The sequence below is a fragment of the Penicillium cataractarum genome (genome assembly GCF_028827025.1).
Source record: "Penicillium cataractarum strain IBT 29864 chromosome Unknown utg000005l, whole genome shotgun sequence".
NCBI classification, from domain to species: domain Eukaryota; kingdom Fungi; phylum Ascomycota; class Eurotiomycetes; order Eurotiales; family Aspergillaceae; genus Penicillium; species Penicillium cataractarum.
This window is the reverse complement of record NW_026622741.1, coordinates 802784-821430: the sequence shown is the minus strand read 5'-3', so window position 1 is coordinate 821430 and position 18647 is coordinate 802784. Positions and strand designations below refer to the sequence as shown.

Sequence of the window (18647 nt, the reverse complement as noted above, 5' to 3'; positions counted from 1 at the left end):
TGCCTCTATTAGAAAGCGGCAGAATATCTAACCCCTCAATTCTGGAGACGCAGTCGCATTTTCGACTGTTTAGGCCGTAGCAATGCACAAATGCTTCTCTAAAATCTAATTTCACATTGAGAATAGCCGTTGGTATATCTCAGTTTATGAAGGAAAAATTGTGACCGGTAGGATTCACAAGCCGTCCGGTGTTATGATTCGCCAAATGTTGAACTGAGACTTACATAGCTAGGATTGTGGACCGCCAGAATTCAGCACCCGAAATATTTTACTCGCAATGGCAAAATAAACAAATATGTCTCTAATTATGCAGACCCGGGTGTGACTATAGTTCTGCTTAAGTGTCCAAAAACAAGTATGGCGGGCCGCAAATTGCTGGAACCGAGCAAAAATCATTTTCTGGGAATAACGCTCTCTGCGGTTTGAATACTCGAAGCTGATCAATGACTTGATCAGGAATGACCTTGAATCAAACCTATAAGCCGATCTGTGTTATAAATGAAGGTTTCCCTTCGAAGATGAGCCATCCGCAGTACCGTCTTCAGCTTTGTTAGCAATGGCTAGCCCGGGTCATGAACACGAATCAGAGGCTGATGAAGTCAAAACGGAGACCCCATACGCACCGCTAGATAACCAGGATTGTTCGGCCCTTCATGTAGCGAGACAGAGCATGGATCAATGGCCGGTAAGTCTTTCTTAAGAGAGTGAGATTTGTACTGACATAGGTGATAGTTGCCAAACTTGCCATGTTTTGATGATCAAAGACAATACACACCGGACCCATTTAAGCCGCTGCTTGAGGAGTTAGACTGGTTAAATGAGGGCAATTTACAACATGTACGGCACGCAATGGACATCCTTGGACTATTTTCAGAATATTGGGGCCGATATACCGAAAAGAAGAACCACATCACAAGACTTGAGAAAGAAAATGAGGTACTTCGTGCTTCAAACATCCACTTATGCCAGGAATTACAGGCCCTGGAGCGCCGGCATGCCAGTCAGGAGGCATTGGTATTATATTATGGCCATGCCTTTGAGAATATCAGGAGGGGTATCGTTAACGTACTCGGAAACTGGGAGAGCTATTCTCCTTCGGGGAAATATTAGCAAACGTATTGACAGAGCAGTGAAGAGGGCAGAAAGATCGTGGAGTTGATGCTACAGTATTTTAAATACTCCCTCTTAGAATTCTACAGTAGAAAATTGGGTTTCCATTTTGGTTTCCATTTTCCTCCGAGGTGCGACATGACGTAGAGCACAGTATACATGCCACTTATATTGGTTGAACAGAATTTTCCCTACCCACTTTACTCCTAGACAGCGTCGGAAAAACTAGCCTGACTCTTAATATCATGATGATTGTCGAAATTCAACGTGTATCAATAGATGAAGGCACGCTTGGCTGAGGAGCAGAATAGTGCATCAACCGCGGCCGCTCGCGAACCGAAAACACCATTGCCAGCCCTGACCAAAAGGCCTCGTGCGGACCAGGTTTTTCTTTACGACATTCAAAACAAATTGCCGCAATCGACGCATTGCGTGGCTACGTACAGATTTCTCGAAATCGGGTTCACCAGTACACTCTTCGACTCTCTTCCTTGGCCAACCGCCAAGGCCTTAGAGGCCATTTTTATATGCGTCACACCAGTCCTAGACTACGCTTCGACCGTGTGGTACAACACTCTAAGAGACAAGACTCGTCTGCGACACCTGAGCACCGTGTAGAGAGCCGCGTTGATCTGAGTCCTGTCAGCGTTCTGAACAGTAGCCACAACGACCCTGGAAGTAGAAGCGCACATCCTTCCCACCTGTCTTTGTCTTTGCCACCGAGCCCAACGCACCGTCGCCCAGCTACACAGTTTGCCATGTGAACGTCCTATCTGGGCTATATTACCACAGCCCCAGAGATGCAGAAATAATAAAGGCTCACGTTTCCGGTTTCCCCTCGCAGAAACTCTCAAGACAATAGATCCGACCAGGTTAACGGCACTGCAGACGACTGACTCACGGGCGCCGGCACTGTGGCGCCTAGATCCTGATGGGTCTATCAAAGGACGCTGATGCAAGTTGGCTTCCATCTGGTGACCAGGAAATTGACCGGATTAAGCGACTATGCCCAGAGAGCGTATAGAACACTCGCTAGTGGCTGGATCCCAGATCCCGATAGTGTCATCGCTAGATATAGAGGCAAGTCGGTGTCCATGTGGTGACCAAGTCACTGACATTACCGAGTCACTGTGCCCATTAAGGATAGCCGTGCATAGTCCTAAGGCCCGATTCCAGATCCTAATAGTGTTATCGTACGACACTGATGTGAGTCGGCTTCCATCTGGCGACCAAGCGAGCGAGTTAACCGAATCACTATGCCTATCTAGGGTTGACACGCACTGGCCGGTGGCGGGGTCCCAGATCCTGACGGTCTTATCAACCGAAGCTGATGCGAGACGGCTCCCATCCGGCGACCAGGCAATCGACGTGACTGAGTCACTATGCCCTACAAGGGTATACATGCACTGGCCGGTAGCTGGGTCCCATATCCTGACGGTGGATTCTTCAGAGGCTGATTTAAGTTGCCTTTGATCCGGCGACCATATTACCAACCTGACCGAGTGACTATGCCCCCTAAGGGTAGACATGCATTGGCCTGTAATTGAATCCCAGATCCTAATAGTTTTATCATATGAAGCCGATGTGAGTCGGCTTCCATCTGGTGACCAGGCGATCGACGTCACCGAGTCACTATGGCCCCTAACAATGGACGTACATTTCCTGGTAGCCAGATCCCAGATTCTGACGGTTTTATCATCCGAGGCTGATGTAAGTCGGTTCCCATCTGGTGACCAGGTAATTGGCGTTTCCAAGCAACCATGTCCTTCGATAATGAATGAACACTGACCGGTGGCCTGGTCCCAGATCCTGAGGGTATCATCAGCGGACGCTGAAGCGAGTCGGCTTCTATCTGGTGACCAGGCAATCGAGAAAATTATATCACTATGTCCCTCAAAAGTTTGGAGACACAAACTCCAGCTCTCGTCAACAGCTGGGTTGTTCAAAATCCAGTCTGGTTTGTCTTTCAGATATCCTATCCTCGTTATACTTCTGATCGGGCTAAAAGTGAGACCCGAACTGTATACTTGAAGGGGACTGCTTTCAATCGTATGTCCAAAGTATCGGATAAAACGTGATGCATCTTGAACTCGGTCTAGCATGGCCTGTGACGTTCCTTCCCTCTATAAGAGAGCGATTGATTAGATATGACGGTATTGTTCTGAACGTTGATATTTACTCACCTGAAGGAAGTTTTCAAGCATCGGCATAGCCACTACACCCTCTGAAACGTTTCCTGAAGTGCCGATAAATTCGAGCCAGTGAAGATACTTGTGCCGAAGGAAGTTATCAATGCATGATCCATCATCAAGGCTTCGATCGTTATTTTTATCACCCCATCCTTCCTGAAGGTGCTCAACCCAATAGACACATGCGTAATTTGCGGCAGTTAAAAGACTCGAGCCTCGTCGTGTAGATTCAGTTAAGATATCAAAAGGTTCGAGGTTGAGAATGTTGCGTCGAAGGGTCTTGGACATAGTTTGAAGAGACCGATAGAAGATGGTAAGATGCTCGGTTTTTTTCTCCTTTCAAAATATCTCGTTGCTCGCATTTTTGAGGAGGAATTCATTCGCAGACTGATGGACGAACGAGACCATGTTCTCTCGGACAGTCAGAAATGACCCACAAGTTGCAATAACATCTATTAGACCTTCATAGTCATCAGATAGCTCATCGGGTATTTCAACCAGGGTGATTACTTCGTCAACAGCGATAGGCCGATACACAATTGACATGCAGGCCAGTATTCGCTTACAAAGTTCAGCATCGTCCGACTTTTGAGCCTGATCGATCATTCGGCTATATAAAGCGTCAAGCCCGGGAGGGAACTCCTTACGCTTTTTAAGGACATGCCTCCGCGATGTCCTGGTGAGATCCTGGCAAACTAGGGCGACCCAGAGGAAAGTGCCTTGTGACTGTGATGATATGTCACGGTAAACAGCATCACGGAGTTCATCTTTATAATTTTGGCTTCTGCCAATTGGTCAATCTTATGCCGAATGAACTGTAGCACAGCGTTAGATACGGATGTCTCGTTTAACTCTAATGAGATAGGTGCTGTCTGAATTGAAGTATTCAGACGCTCTTCGATACCAGGCCAGTTGCGGCTCGAGACAATCCACTTCACGTGCGAATAGGTGGACGATTGCTGAACAACCAAGTCCAGTAGGAAATAAAGGTCTGTTGTGCATTCGTCTAGCGCATCGATCACCAAATAAGTATCCCGTAAGGCCCGATCTTTCAAAATATTGTTGAAGATTTTTGAGAGCGCATTCCACGCGTTTACGTCCTCAAACAGCGTCTTCCCGCTTGGTCGTACCGGCTTCGTACATGGGAGAGAAGTGATGGCTGCTTCTCGACCAGTGAATAAATCAAGACACGGATAACGGCCGTTGCATTATTCTCAATCGATCGGGTCAGTTCGTCGATGATCCCGCACAGTAGCATTTTCGGGCTAACCGGCCCCTTTCATAAATTGTAATTTATGAAAGGGGCCGGTTAGCTGGTCTGGGAGTTAGCTTTCCAGAGAGGAAGGATTACGTGAGCCTGCCTTCAAGACGATCCGAAGAAATTTCAGTTCTTCATTTTCCTGTTCTTGGGGGACCCCATAGACCCCGAACTCCACGTGACCGATGACTCAAGGCAGCAAGATGTGGGGTTCAACCAAAATCACCAAAACCACCGTTTAATTAGCTTCGGTCTCGTCAAACGGTGTTGGTGACAACTGCTAAATGGTGAAACCTGATTGAACAAATGCACCTGAATCTGCTCAAATATTGACTCTTTCTATGACCGCCCTATCAACGTCTACTTTATCCCTATTTACTTTTGCTCAACTGACAATATTTACTTTTCTGTTTGTTTTCAACAGTTAGAGGGTGCGCTATCTAAGGCTAATTCTGAAAGCTTTAGCTTATGCTCATGCTGTAGTCTAAAGCTGTTAATAAGAAGTTATACATATTCTTGTTTCATCACTACATTATGCGCCACTAACTATGCTCAAAAAACAGTGTTCAAATCGTCACTTATTTTTCAACGGTCACACCTGCGAGGCATCTTGGCAAATCATGGATACTACATCACTATTATTGGCCGAATTTGCGGAAATGAATTGTGATTGCAAATGAAGATTCTATGGTTTTTGGCCTTCTCAAGATTTTGATGGAATTCACCGAGTCCGACCGGTGAAAGATGTTTCGAAATAATCTCATTTAAGCTAGAGGTGAAATTAATCTCAGTACCAACCTAAGATACAGTAACATGTCCCTAGAAACCCTTACTTGCTGACATCCGTATAAGTTGCGGTATCTAGTCCAAAACCTTCTCACGATCTCAGTCTCCATAACTCGATTCTAAGTAGGACATACCTTACAGCAAGCATACTACGCTCAAAATTGTCCCGATGTCTCCCGCCCATCAACTCCAGAGACGGGCATCGTACGCAACCCGGTCGAGATCGACCGGGATCCCCGTATCAACCTTGTGGCTCTCGGTTCCCTTGCATCATCATGACAACGGGGCTTATCGAAAACTGCCGATATTGCCACCCCTGTGTTTCTCGATTATTGTTTTCGCTGCATTCTGAGGATGTTGCATGAATGTTGTCTTTGCTATCTTTCCACGCTACTTATCTTGTCACAACAACTATCTGATATAGCGGATACAAATCTGCACTACCACCATTCAGAATGACCCGAGGGAATACAAGGCAGTCCAAGGTTTACTATAAGGGCCGGACCGAAGACTTCGTTATTTTCGTTGGGGACATTACCGCGGCGCAGAACTGGAAGAAAGATCATACACTCCCACTTGCGCAGGTGATGGATGGGTGGAAGATATTTACTTCACATCAGTAGGTGCCTGTTTTCATTTATCCATATGCTTTACCCGAGTCCAGGGAATATCTGTCAGCCTAGTAATGAATGCCTTTTAGGCGCACACAAGGCTATGTGCTAATGGAACCTTGCGACCTTGCAGACATGGACCTCAAGGGATACATAATGAAGCCAGCAGGGATACTCTTGAGCACGAGTTCGGAACATCCAATGACCGAGAGGTCATATTTCACATTTTGGAGAAAGGAGAAATCCAGGAGAGTGTCGTAAGTACTGATTTCTCGTTTGTATCGCAAATCATTATCCATATTCATTACCGATGCCGATACCAAGACTTAATACCTTGCTCTTGAAGACAAGCCCTAACCACCAGGTCGCATACAGAATTCTGAGCGACAAGGAATCAAAAACGAATGCCAGGGACCACGAGGTATTCATTAAGACCTCTAAGAAAGCAGATTACGGATATCAATTTGGTTGGTGACTGATTATCGTTTCATCTATTGATTATGGTGGTCATATTCAAGCTGTTTTGATCAAAGAGCTTCAACCTAGTGCACAATACTGTTTTCAAAAGTAGCCGGAAGTCTATTTAGCTAGCTGATGTCCGTGTCAACGCTGTTTCCTAAAGGCAGCGGGCTTTCGTTTCGGTGAATTTGTCTAGTGTTGGTTGGTAAGGCTCGACTGAACTTATAATAATGAAGTAAATGAATTGGTGAGTCCATGGAGTTGCAACATAGATTGAAATATCAGGAAATTAGGTATCGGCGTCCATTTCTCTGTGGGCACTATCACTGGTTGGAAATGGAGACAAACTTTTCTGACATTTTTCGCAGGAAATTATCGTACTGTCAAGGTGTCAGGCTAAATTAATAAAGCAACTTTGGGCGCTCCCTACCTTGAATGAAACAGTGTCCTCATCATCAGGTATCTCAAACTTCATATTTCGGAGTGTGCTTAAAATCCCACCGGTGAGTTGTTTGATTTTTGCCCAGTTATGACCCTCAGATATGATTCGTTGGCTCTCATCATGAAAACGTATAAAAGCTTTCATCATATACTTAGTTTTCCATAAAGGGCAAAATTCGTCATACTCACTGTATCCGTTCTGCTGTAGAAAGCCTTCTTCAACCAGTGAAGCCACATCAAGTGTTATTCTGTCGTGGTCATCGAGTGCAGCCTTGCCGACTAGCTGTGTGAGCTGTTTCAAGTTGTGAGAGGAATAGAGCAGCTCTTTTATCTTGTCCCTCAGCTGGGGAAAGCCAGGGTGTTCTTTCTCGTAGTATTCATCCAATACTGCTAGGTATTTGCTGTAGGATAACGCGATGTTGACGGATGGAAAGTGCTTTCTTTGCGCTAGCTTTGTATCAAGGCCCCAAAATACCTGAACAATGCCAAGAGTACAGCTGGTGACGGGGTCTGAAAAGTCTCCACCGGGAGGGCTCACCGCACCAACAATACTGACGCTACCCTTTCTTTTCGGGCTGCCAGGAGCCACGATCTGTCCAGCACGTTCATAGAAGGAAGCCAGCTTGGATCCGAGATACGCAGGGAACCCTTGATCCGCAGGCATTTCACCTAGGCGACCAGATATTTCACGTAAGGCTTCAGCCCAACGAGAGGTAGAATCGGCCATCAACGTTACGTTTTTTCCTTGATCACGGAAATACTCCGAGATAGTGATAGCAGTGTAGATTGAAGCTTCACGAGCGGCGACAGGCATGTTAGAGGTGTTGGCGATGAGACAAGATCGCTTCAGTATAGGCTCTGATTTCCCCTCAAGCTTTATTGACCGCTGGGTTTCAAATTAGATCCTTAAAATCAACGTCCGTGCCGGATCGCCAACATACCATAGAAAACTCCATCAAGACCTCAGCCATTTCATTACCACGCTCCCCACAGCCAACGTATACGACAATATCACTATTCAAGAATTTGGAAATGCTTTGGCTGATGACGGTCTTGCCACTTCCGAACGCACCGGGGATACATACTGTACCGCCCTGGGCACATGGGAAGAGAGCATCTAGGGTCCTCTGTCCAGTGAGTAACGGGGCACCGCAGCGCAATCTCTCAGTAACTGGCCGAGAAACACGCACCGGCCAAACGTGCATCATGCTATACTCGGTGGTTTTCCCGTTAAACTTAACTGCCAAAAGCTTCTCTGTGACTGTATAGCTACCCGCCTCTGCTATTCGGGTAATCTGTCCCCTCGCACGCGGCGGAAGCATGATTTTGTGGTCATCAAGTAAATTATTCTCGATGACACTTCCCCAGATATCGCCACCTGTGATGTGATCTCCCACTCTGAAAGTTCCCGGCTTGAAATTCCAAGATTTTTCACGGTTGAGTGACGGGACATCAATGCCACATGGGATGTAGATGGTTTTTGCCAGGGACGATATAGCTTCCAACGGTCTTGTCTCTAATAACGGTTAGACTACCAATGAGATTACCCTCCGGTGGCTACAAAAGATCTTTATCCCATATACAAATTCGCGCGTACGTGGGCGATTTCGGCTATTAATTCTTGATGGCCATGGTAGCCATCTTACACCCCAATTCGACCGAATCTGCACAGAAAACGACATTATACCTCTTTGTATGCCTGCACACTCATCGCATCTACTACAACCACTAGATGTTGGGTGTTTTGCAGTGGTTAAGCGCGCGTACGGTCGCTTCGTTAGCGATCTTGCGCGTAGAGGATATAACCATATCGACAAGCACGATTTCTTAGTGGATTACCAGCACGCGCGCCTAGAAGCGTTCCAATCAACCAATCCTACTATCAAAAATAGCTTCGCTGCTAGTGGTCTAGTACCATTAGATGCTGAGAGAGTGCTTAACAAGCTTAATATCTCTCTACGAACTCCAACACCACCAGGCAGCCGGCCAAGCAGCAGATCTAGCCAATTCACACCACAAACGCCTAGAACGGCCGCTCAGCTATTCAAGCAAGCTTCTATGTTGAAAGATCTACTAAAGCGGCGGTCAAATAGCCCTCCGAGCCCATCAAAAGAGATGTTAGACCAGATAATCAAGGGGTGCGCTCTAGCGCTACACGGCGGCGCTTTACTAGCAGAGGATATCACGAATCTACGCATGGCGAATGAGAAGATGGTCAAAAAGCGTAATCGGTCAACCAAGAAGATACCCTGCGAAGAGGGTTTAACTATTGAAGAAGCTATGCAGCTAGTTGAGCAGCCAAACCAGCCAGTGGAAGACGATGAGATAGATTCGCATGCGGAGGTCGAATTGCCTATTCAGGCAGATGAACCAGCAAAGAGGGCTCCGCCTAGGTGTAGTGGGTGTAGGGAGATTGGCCACAGGATTAATGTATGTAAAAATCGGTATATTTAGTTGAATTAATTAGTGTTGGTTAAAATAATCGACTTTAGGATTTTCTAATGAGGGAGGGTGTACGGCTCGCTTGTGTGTACGGGTCGCTTGTGGATTACGTTAACTATGGCAGTCAGTCATATGACTCTGCTAGTTATACGTCACTACCCGCATACTAGTGCACAATATGTGTGTGCAGTCATAATCGCAGACAATTCTACCATAGCTTACCCCACTGCTAACAAAGGCTGGACGGACTCAAGACAAAGTATGTCGGAAAATAGACAGGTAAGTTGACTAGAAAGTTAATTCTCATAGTCAAAGTCATAGTTACGTCATAATTTAGGGATCCGTTAACCTCATCTTTTCTCCCGACTTCTGCGAGGTCTTATCATTAACATCGTGGAATTTAGCTCGATATGCCCAACCCCACCTCGCGGCTATTTCATCGCACCGTCGATGGTGCTTCTATCTTTAAGATCAGCAGGTCATTCTATGGCTCAACACCAGATTGGACGAAATTTCACAAGCAATTTCGTTCATATGCTATTAACGCCAAGGCTGGATCCAATGAAGTCTCTTCAACGTTGGAACGCCGAATACACGGCATTGAGGATGATACTAAGTTAACAGAGACAGGCCGAGTATTGTCTGTTGGTGATGGTATCGTTCGCGCCCGTGGATTAACCAATATCCAAGCTGAAGAGCTGGTCGAATTTCCGTCCGGTGTGAAGGGTATGTGCATGAACCTGGAAGCTGCTCGTGTCGGTATCGTGCTCTTCGGTTCGGATCGCCTTGTCAAACAGGAAGATACTGTCAAGCGGACTGGCGAGATTATTGATATTCCCGTCGGCCTTGAGATGCTGGGACGAGTGGTTGACGCACTCGGAAGTCCAATCGATGGCAAAGGGCCCATCAAAACTACCGAGAAGCGGCGGGCTCAGCTCAAGGCTCCTGGGATTTTACCTCGACATTCCGTCAATCAACCTGTTCAGACTGGTATAAAAGCAATTGATGCTATGGTGCCAATTGGCCGTGGTCAGCGTGAGCTGGTCATTGGGGACCGTCAAACTGGGAAGACGGCCATCACTCTAGACACTATCCTAAATCAGAGAAGGTGGAATAGCTCCTCCACTGAATCCGACAGGCTGTACTGTATTTACGTCGCTATCGGCCAGAAACGCTCTACTGTGGCCCAGCTTGTCAAGACTCTTGAAGAAAATGATGCCATGAAATACTCGATCATTGTCGCAGCTACGGCCTCGGAAGCTGCTCCTCTACAATACCTTGCTCCCTTTGCTGGCTGTGCTATGGGGGAGTGGTTTCGAGACAGCGGCAGACATGCTATTATTGTTTATGATGATCTATCAAAGCATGCAGTGGCCTACCGTCAAATGTCGCTGTTGCTTCGCCGGCCCCCTGGCCGTGAGGCTTACCCTGGAGATGTTTTCTACCTCCATTCACGTCTTTTGGAGCGTGCAGCAAAATTGAACGATAAGCATGGTGGCGGCTCTCTTACCGCCCTTCCTATCGTTGAGACTCAGGGCGGTGATGTTTCTGCGTACATCCCTACCAATGTGATCTCCATAACAGACGGGCAGATATTTTTGGAATCCGAACTCTTCTATAAGGGCATCCGTCCCGCGGTCAATGTTGGACTTTCCGTGTCTCGTGTTGGCTCTGCCGCGCAACTCAAATCCATGAAACAAGTTGCCAGTTCCCTCAAGCTATTTTTGGCCCAATATCGCGAAGTTGCGGCCTTTTCTCAGCTAGGCTCGGATCTGGATGCCGCCACGAAGCAAACTCTTCGACGTGGAGAGCGTCTGATGGAGCTTTTAAAACAAAAACAGTACGCTCCTATGCCTGTCAATGAAATGGTACCCTTGATCTATGCTGGTATCCATGGTCTTCTTGATAATATACCTGTTAACAGGATTATGGATTGGGAAGCTGAGTTTCTCGCCCACTGCAGACACAACAAGCCAGGGATGCTCTCCAGGATCGAAGATGAAGGCAAATTAAGCAATGACCTAGAAGCTCAAACTATGGAGGTCATTGTCGCCTTCAATAAAGCTTTCTCATAAACTATGAGTTATTCCGAGAGCACTACTCGCCGTTGAATCTATTTTGTTTTGATGCTTGATTCCTGGAAGATTTCTATTCACAATCTTTACACGTTTATTCAGATAGGCGGGAACAGGCCTGGATCGGCCTGATTAAGTACATTCCGCTACCTGAGCACTCGAAATTTGTCTATACTTCTAGGGGAAAATATGAAATATATATCGAATCCTCTACAGTATCCTCGTATACATACCAAATAATCTTTTAACGCAGCTATTTAGTTTTGAAATTCGTAGTCTACTCTACTTCACCCTCACGAAAAACTTCTGAAACTAATACCACATTCTTAGATGACATGAACTTTTATGTTATTACCTAGTATCCTAGCTCTCTGAACTTGTCGGCTGTTTTCTCAACCGCAAGAGCAGTTTCTCCGGGCATTTTGTTCTCATCATAGTAAGCTAGGATGATCAACTTATCTGTTTTAGCACAAACAATCCCTGTCATGTTCTAGACATGTATAATTAGTATAATGTCGGATAAATGAAGATCCAAAGTCTAATCTTACCATTCTCCCATATATAAACTTGTCATCGGCTTGAATGCACATGTAGTTTTTGCCATCCACAACGATGCCTTGTTTTGAAGCAGAGCCAGGGTTCCTAAAGAGATCTATAAGATCATGGAGTTCGCCTTGGTGGACCTATCTATCTCATTAACTCCAGTGCTCACAAAGGTCGACATGCTCAGTTAGATCAACGTACCATATAGCCAGGCGAAATCGCCCAAACACCCCCATTCTCGGCATCAAAGAGAGCAGCGTCTGTCGCTGCGCCATTAGAAATCAGGCTAGACCCAGCACCAAAAGTGATTAGTAAGATTAGCCGCTTAACTAGGTTAGGTGGAGACGGCGGTACTTTGCTTCTAAAAGCCCTGACTAATGTTAGAGATTTCGGTAGTTCAGCTTCTATAACCAATTAACTTACCCTGCCAGGTGTTCATCATGAATTTTGCTATCTCAGTTGGCTAGATAGTTGCTTTGGTTGCTCAAGGAGTATCACTGGGAGGGATTCTACGCAGTATATGAGCTTTAACCTATGCCCTCAAAAGACGCGTACTCAGGAGAATTGCACTAGAAATGTATTGGTGGGGACAGAAGCTAGGACTGGTCGTAACTTGGGTGGGATGGGTTTGTAAATCTTGTTTGCATCCGAACATCATATGATCAGAGCACGCAAGCTACCAGACCTAAGCTTTGCCACAGCCAAGGCCAAGCTCCAGTCTTAAAATAATAAATTCTTTCCATTCCGTATGTCGGCAGCATGCTGTTGTCCAGATTTTCATAATGCAGAGCCTATACCAAATGAGTCTTACACGATGCGCGCGAACAAGCTCTTTGAGCTCTTGCTGCTGTCAACGCAATATAGCCCGCCCTGCAGGTATGGCTATTTTTATTCAAGCCCAGCGTCTGGCGAACAAGGCAGAACTTCGTGAGAACGATACTGAAAGACCGCCGGACGCCGATTCAAACGAGGATTATTCAAACAGCAAAGGTAACAGTACCTCTACTTATTGGTTACTGCATCATGGATCTTTTATAGTTGTTTTGTATTACATAATGTTGCTGACGAAATATCTAATACTTTAGAACTCCCACAGCCCAGCGCAACAGACGGAGCTAAAGAACATGATGAATACTACAGCCTCAAAATGCACCGTGAAGGGCCCAATACCGAGGGTGGCGAATTGGACCCTAAATCCGAATCAAAAGATGTCAAACGCCATAATAAAGATATGGCGAACCGTTACGAGAAGCGTTGAATTCGTTTGGATACCCGCATTGGCTCTTGAATGTTTCGTATTATGACATGATATGGAATATGTTGCAATGGTCAAATATACGATGGCCAGTTGGGTGCGCCTGTAAGATGAGCCATGGAAAATATTTACTTTTGCTTTGCTCTATCCATGGGATGAAACCGGCCCTTTCAAAAAATTACATTTCTAAGGACCCTCGCTATGACGATTACCCATCGGCTGGTAAGTGGACTGAGCTTCTAATACCACGGAACCGTCGAAATATAGCCACGACATGTCATTATGATGTAATGTTCAGCGTGCCGTTGTCAAATAAGGAGACTGCGTTGATAGAGGGAAGGCCAAGGGGAAAAGGCAAAAGCGAGGGAAAGCATGTACAATGGGCCATGCGCCAAAAAAGTGCCTAGCATGGCCCATTGTGCATGCAAAATTGCTAGTAAGAAACCACGTTGGACCTAGACCCTTATCGAGGCTGATGCATTAATTTTCTTCTTGTATATGGTCCGAATCTCTTAACAGTTAAGATTTCCCGCTTCCCTCTTGTCGACTGCGTGCCAATAGCAGAAATGCCGGTCCATCCCCAAAGAATCGACCACTTCATTCAATCCTCGGCCACCTCGTTTATCTCAGTCATTTCTTCCATCTTCCGTAGTCCTCCTTGGGATACGCTCTCTGGCCCCAACCGCCTCTCGTGACATTTTTAACCAGCTGTTGAATACGGCATAATACACCACTGATCCACTCACCCAACCTCGATCCGCATGGACTGTGACTTCGCGAATCTATCGGGTAGAGTTTTGATTGTGTGCATTGCAGGGTCTCGGAGAGAAAGTATTGAAGTTGATAATACATCAGCTTAAAGACGACTGGTTTGGCATGTCTCGTTCGTCTGGATCGCTCAAAATCAATCAATATTTGAATTGACAGAGGGCGAGGAACTGGCCCACCAACCTGCTATGGCCTGCGTCGAGACCGAGAGTCGGTGATCGAGATGCCCAATATGAGCTCCTCGCCTGACAGCATTCACACGCCAGTCCAAGTTCTCACAGGTCCTCCGCAAAACTCGCTCCAACAGCCGATGGAAAATGCTGAAGTCGCTGAACCCAGCATAGTCGTACACAATTCCAGTGGTTTGTCGCCCACGGACATGCCATCGCCGGCATCCACTTGCGAAGGCCAGGACCGACAGAGCTGTATGACTTCGCCGCAAACTCCCCTCTCGCCAAAAATCGATGTCACCTCGCCCCGTTCCCACCTGCTGTCCGTGCCCCTTCCGGCCCGTCGTGGCAAGTTAGTAGGACCAGCAAGTAGCGCTCAAACATCAAGTAATTATGGCAGGGACACCTGCGTGCCCACTTCGTCTCATAGATTGCTAGTTAGGGATGACCATGGTGATGGTGATGATGAAGATAATCTCAAACCGGAACCCGGCCGGGAACATGAGTTTGAAGTGGAGAACAACAAGTTTGCCTTCTCGCCCGGTCAACTAAACAAACTCCTGAACCCTAGGAATTTCGGCGCTTTCGGCGCTCTTGGCGGACTGTGCGGGCTGGAACAAGGTCTACGGACCGACCTGCAAAGCGGCTTGAGCATGGATGAGACCGAGTTGGACGGGTTGGTGAGTTTTGACAAAGTTTCACGGACTTTCGTGTCACTGCCCAAATCAACCTCCCCATCGGTGCTACCGTCTGCTATCACCACGGACGAATCGTCAATAAAGCAGTCACAGGGCCAATTTTCGGATCGACGGCGGGTATTTGGAATCAACAAGCTCCCCGAGAGGAAGCTCAAATCAATTTGGGAGCTCTTGTGGATTGCGTACAATGATAAGGTGTTAATTCTCCTATCTGTCGCTGCCGTTGTCTCACTCGCGGTAGGAATTCCCCAATCCGTGCGAGCAACGGGCGTGGAATGGGTAGAGGGCGCCGCAATCATTGTTGCCATCATTGTGGTCGTCACTGTTGGTGCTGCGAATGATTGGCAGAAGGAACGGCAATTCGCCAAACTCAACAGGAAGAAAGATGATCGAGATGTCAAGGTCATCCGATCAGGCAAGATGACGGAAGTCTCGATCTACGATATTATGGTCGGCGAGGTGATATACCTGGAACCAGGCGATATGATCCCCGCCGATGGGATTTTGATCGATGGACATAACGTCAAATGTGACGAGTCTTCAGTAACAGGCGAGTCAGTCCTCCTTCGGAAAACTTCCGGCGACGAAGCCTACCGGGCAGTTGAACAGAACAAAGACCTGAAAAATCTGGATCCGTTCATCATATCGGGCGCCAAGGTTGAAGAGGGCCTGGGGACTTTCTTGGTCACTGCCACCGGTTTCCACACGACATATGGCCGGACGATGATGTCTCTTCAGGATGAGGGAGAGACTACCCCGTTGCAAACTAAGCTGAACGTGCTGGCGGATTACATCGCGAAGGTCGGCCTGGCGTCGGGCCTGCTACTGTTCGTGGCGCTTTTCATCAAGTTTCTGATCCGGCTCAAGAGTATTGAGGGCGGGGCGGATGCCAAGGTCCAGGCCTTTCTGCGGATCTTCATTGTGGCCGTCACCATCGTCGTGGTTGCTGTGCCCGAGGGGCTGCCACTGGCGGTGACGGTCGCGCTCGCCTTTGCAACAACAAGAATGTTGCAAGACAACAACCTCGTGCGCTTGCTCCGAGCATGTGAGACCATGGGCAACGCCACGACCATTTGCTCTGACAAGACCGGAACGCTCACCGAGAATAAGATGAGTGTTGTGGCTGCGACTCTTGGCACCACACCGCGATTTGGTGACTTAGTGCCTTCAAACCATGCGGCTAGTGGACTAGGACCGGTGATTATTTCACCCCCAGGTTTTGCGTCCACGCTTTCGCCGTTGATAAAAAGCCACCTACTCCAGTCGATTGTGCTTAACTCGACAGCGTTCGAGGGCGACCGAGACGGAGTGATGACATTTATCGGATCCAAGACGGAGACGGCTTTGCTGTCATTCGCGAGAGAGCAACTCGGGCTTGGGTCAGTGAGTGAGGAGAGAGCAAACGCAAATATCGTGCAAATGTTCCCTTTCGACTCGAACCGTAAATGCATGGCGGTGGTTATTCGGTTGGATAACGGGAACTTTCGGATGTTAGTTAAAGGTGCTGCGGAGATTTTAGTTCGCCAGTCAACGCAGATCGTGCAGGATGTAACTAATGATCTGGTGGAAGCACCGCTGTCTGACGACAAACGGACTAGGCTGGACACCATTATCACTAACTACGCGTCTCGCTCCCTGAGATGCATCGCTCTTGCGGATCGCGACTTCGAGCAATGGCCGCCTAAAGGGGCAACAACTGACGAAAATGATGACAGGATGGCAGTCTTTGAGTCAATATTCAAGGACATGACGATGCTAGGCATCTTCGGTATACAGGATCCCGTCAGGCAAGGAGTCGCTGATGCGGTCCACCAATGCCAACGCGCCGGTGTTTTTGTCAGGATGGTCACCGGCGACAACATCGTCACGGCCAAAGCCATCGCCCGGCAATGCGGCATCTATACACCTGATGGTGTCGCTATCGAAGGCTCCCAATTTCGCCAGTTGAGCCATCGCCAGATGAACCAGCTCATTCCAAGACTGCAGATCGTCGCTCGGTCAAGTCCAGGCGACAAGAGGGTTTTAGTCAGCCAGCTCAAAAAGCTTGGGGAGACTGTCGCCGTGACTGGGGATGGGACCAATGATGCACAAGCACTCAAGACTGCCGATGTTGGCTTCGCGATGGGTGTGACAGGCACCGAGGTCGCGAAGGAGGCGTCAGATATTATCCTGATGGACGACAATTTCGCTTCAATTGTCAAGGCCATAGCATGGGGTCGCACGGTGAACGACGCAGTCAAAAAGTTCCTTCAGGTAGGATCATCGTATATCGCTCCAAGACCAGGAACTCATTTCCATTAAGTTCCAAATAACTGTCAACGTCACGGCTGTTGTCCTCACCTTTGTTTCAGCTGTCGCCAGCAATGATGAGGATTCTGTACTTAGCGCAGTTCAGCTGTTGTGGGTCAACCTCATTATGGACACCTTCGCCGCTCTTGCACTAGGTATTTTCACTGCATGCTTGGATAGTTATTTTGATGTGATTACTAATACTACAGTAGCGACGGATGCACCTTCGCCATACGTTCTCGAACGCAGACCCGATCCAAAGTCCGCGCCGCTAATCACCTTGACGATGTGGAAGATGATCATTGGACAGGCTGTCTATCAACTATTTGTGACGCTGATTCTAAACTTTGAAGGCCAATACATTTTCCCAAAGTGGGATAACGGACATATGCAGACAGTGATATTCAATACGTTCGTCTTCATGCAGATATTCAACCAGTACAAGCAAGTACCGGGGTTCCCTTACTGGTCGATTCATTCAGTCATTTACTGACTGGTCCCTGCAGTTCGCGCCGTGTTGACAACCGTCTAAATATTATGGAGGGCATCTGCAACAACAAATGGTTCATAGGCATTCAGCTTACCATCATTGGTGGCCAGATCTTGATCATCTTCTTTGGCGGGGCAGCCTTTTCTGTGCACCCTCTCCACCAGGTCTCGCAGTGGGCAGTGAGCCTGGTACTTGGGGCTCTTTCAGTGCTGGTGGCAGTAATTATTCGCCTGATCCCGGATGAACTCGTCCACGAGCTTATTGCATGGTTCTGGTCCCGCAAGAAGGGTACTGAACTGGGCATATCCCGAGAATGCCACCACTACGAACGGGATCCAGCACTGGAAGAGATTCGTGACCAGCTAGCGTTTATGAAGAAGGTCCGGGGAGGGCGACTGAGGCATGTAAAACACAAACTCCAGCACCCTCAAGATTTGCTCCCTCTGTCCCACGGCAGTTCATTCTCCAGAGAGTCCTCCCCGTTGCTCACTGCGGTTGGAGACAATAGCGAGAGTGGCAGCTCGAACTCTGAGCTTGCGTTTCCACAGGCTCGATCCAGCCCGGAATTCGGCCCTGCGGCCGCCATGGCCGGCGTTGTTGCTGGCAGTGTGGCTGGATGGGCTCCAGTCGAATGGCACGGCGGCGAGTCCACCCACAGTTCTCATGGCGGAATAGGCCGTCATCAAGGGATCGAGGTCCATCTCGACACGGCCGCAAATGAACCTGTCGTAAGCGGGCATTTAGAGACGTCTGATACACCTCCGAACCAGAACCCGGATCTTGTCCCATCCTCTGCGCACGCACCTTCCCCTGCATCTGAGCATACACCTTTAATTCATGGCCGTTGGTGGAGTCAGAGTCACTCGCATGTATAAGCGACAGACTATCGGTATGCATCCTCGAGCTCAGTTTGATACTAGCGTTCAACACTCCCGATATAGGATTATCGAAGCATAAATCAGCCAAGTCGCTTCAGCTGCAACATGCGACACCCATATCCTTTCCTGCTGTCACCCGATCCCAAGTTTACATATAAAGGCTAGCTACATGCAGAAGGATCGAT

The 18647-nt window shown here is 47.7% G+C and overlaps 6 protein-coding genes across 6 annotated transcripts; 4 read left to right on the top strand and 2 right to left on the bottom strand.

Annotated features, from left to right (window-relative positions):
• Positions 1-5798: 5798 nt before the first annotated feature.
• On the top strand, positions 5799-6386 carry N7496_006045 (SBDS family protein; the record flags this gene model as incomplete). The annotated part of the gene is made up of 3 exons (XM_056698974.1): positions 5799-5962; positions 6088-6211; positions 6330-6386. 3 exons carry the CDS (start codon positions 5799-5801, stop codon positions 6384-6386), a joined length of 345 nt encoding a protein of 114 aa, XP_056554387.1.
• Positions 6387-6736: 350 nt separating this feature from the next.
• On the bottom strand, positions 6737-8266 carry N7496_006044 (H(+)-transporting V1 sector ATPase subunit A; the record flags this gene model as incomplete). The annotated part of the gene is made up of 3 exons (XM_056698973.1): positions 6737-6793; positions 6844-7740; positions 7796-8266. Coding segments are annotated over 3 exons (1425 nt in total), but the record flags the coding sequence as incomplete, so codon positions are not given.
• A 1440-nt stretch (positions 8267-9706) lies between these two features.
• Positions 9707-11371, top strand: N7496_006043 (F0F1 ATP synthase subunit alpha; the record flags this gene model as incomplete). Its single annotated transcript, XM_056698972.1, has 1 exon — positions 9707-11371. The coding sequence occupies one exon, from the start codon at positions 9707-9709 to the stop codon at positions 11369-11371; it is 1665 nt and encodes a 554-aa protein (XP_056554385.1).
• A 355-nt stretch (positions 11372-11726) lies between these two features.
• Positions 11727-12353, bottom strand: N7496_006042 (profilin; the record flags this gene model as incomplete). Its single annotated transcript, XM_056698971.1, has 4 exons — positions 11727-11861; positions 11920-12054; positions 12116-12243; positions 12338-12353. 4 exons carry the CDS (start codon positions 12351-12353, stop codon positions 11727-11729), a joined length of 414 nt encoding a protein of 137 aa, XP_056554384.1.
• A 361-nt stretch (positions 12354-12714) lies between these two features.
• Positions 12715-13172, top strand: N7496_006041 (uncharacterized protein; the record flags this gene model as incomplete). Its single annotated transcript, XM_056698970.1, has 2 exons — positions 12715-12904; positions 13000-13172. 2 exons carry the CDS (start codon positions 12715-12717, stop codon positions 13170-13172), a joined length of 363 nt encoding a protein of 120 aa, XP_056554383.1.
• Positions 13173-14097: 925 nt separating this feature from the next.
• Positions 14098-18459, top strand: N7496_006040 (uncharacterized protein; the record flags this gene model as incomplete). Its single annotated transcript, XM_056698969.1, has 4 exons — positions 14098-17058; positions 17108-17249; positions 17304-17532; positions 17601-18459. Coding segments are annotated over 4 exons (4191 nt in total), but the record flags the coding sequence as incomplete, so codon positions are not given.
• Positions 18460-18647: the final 188 nt, after the last annotated feature.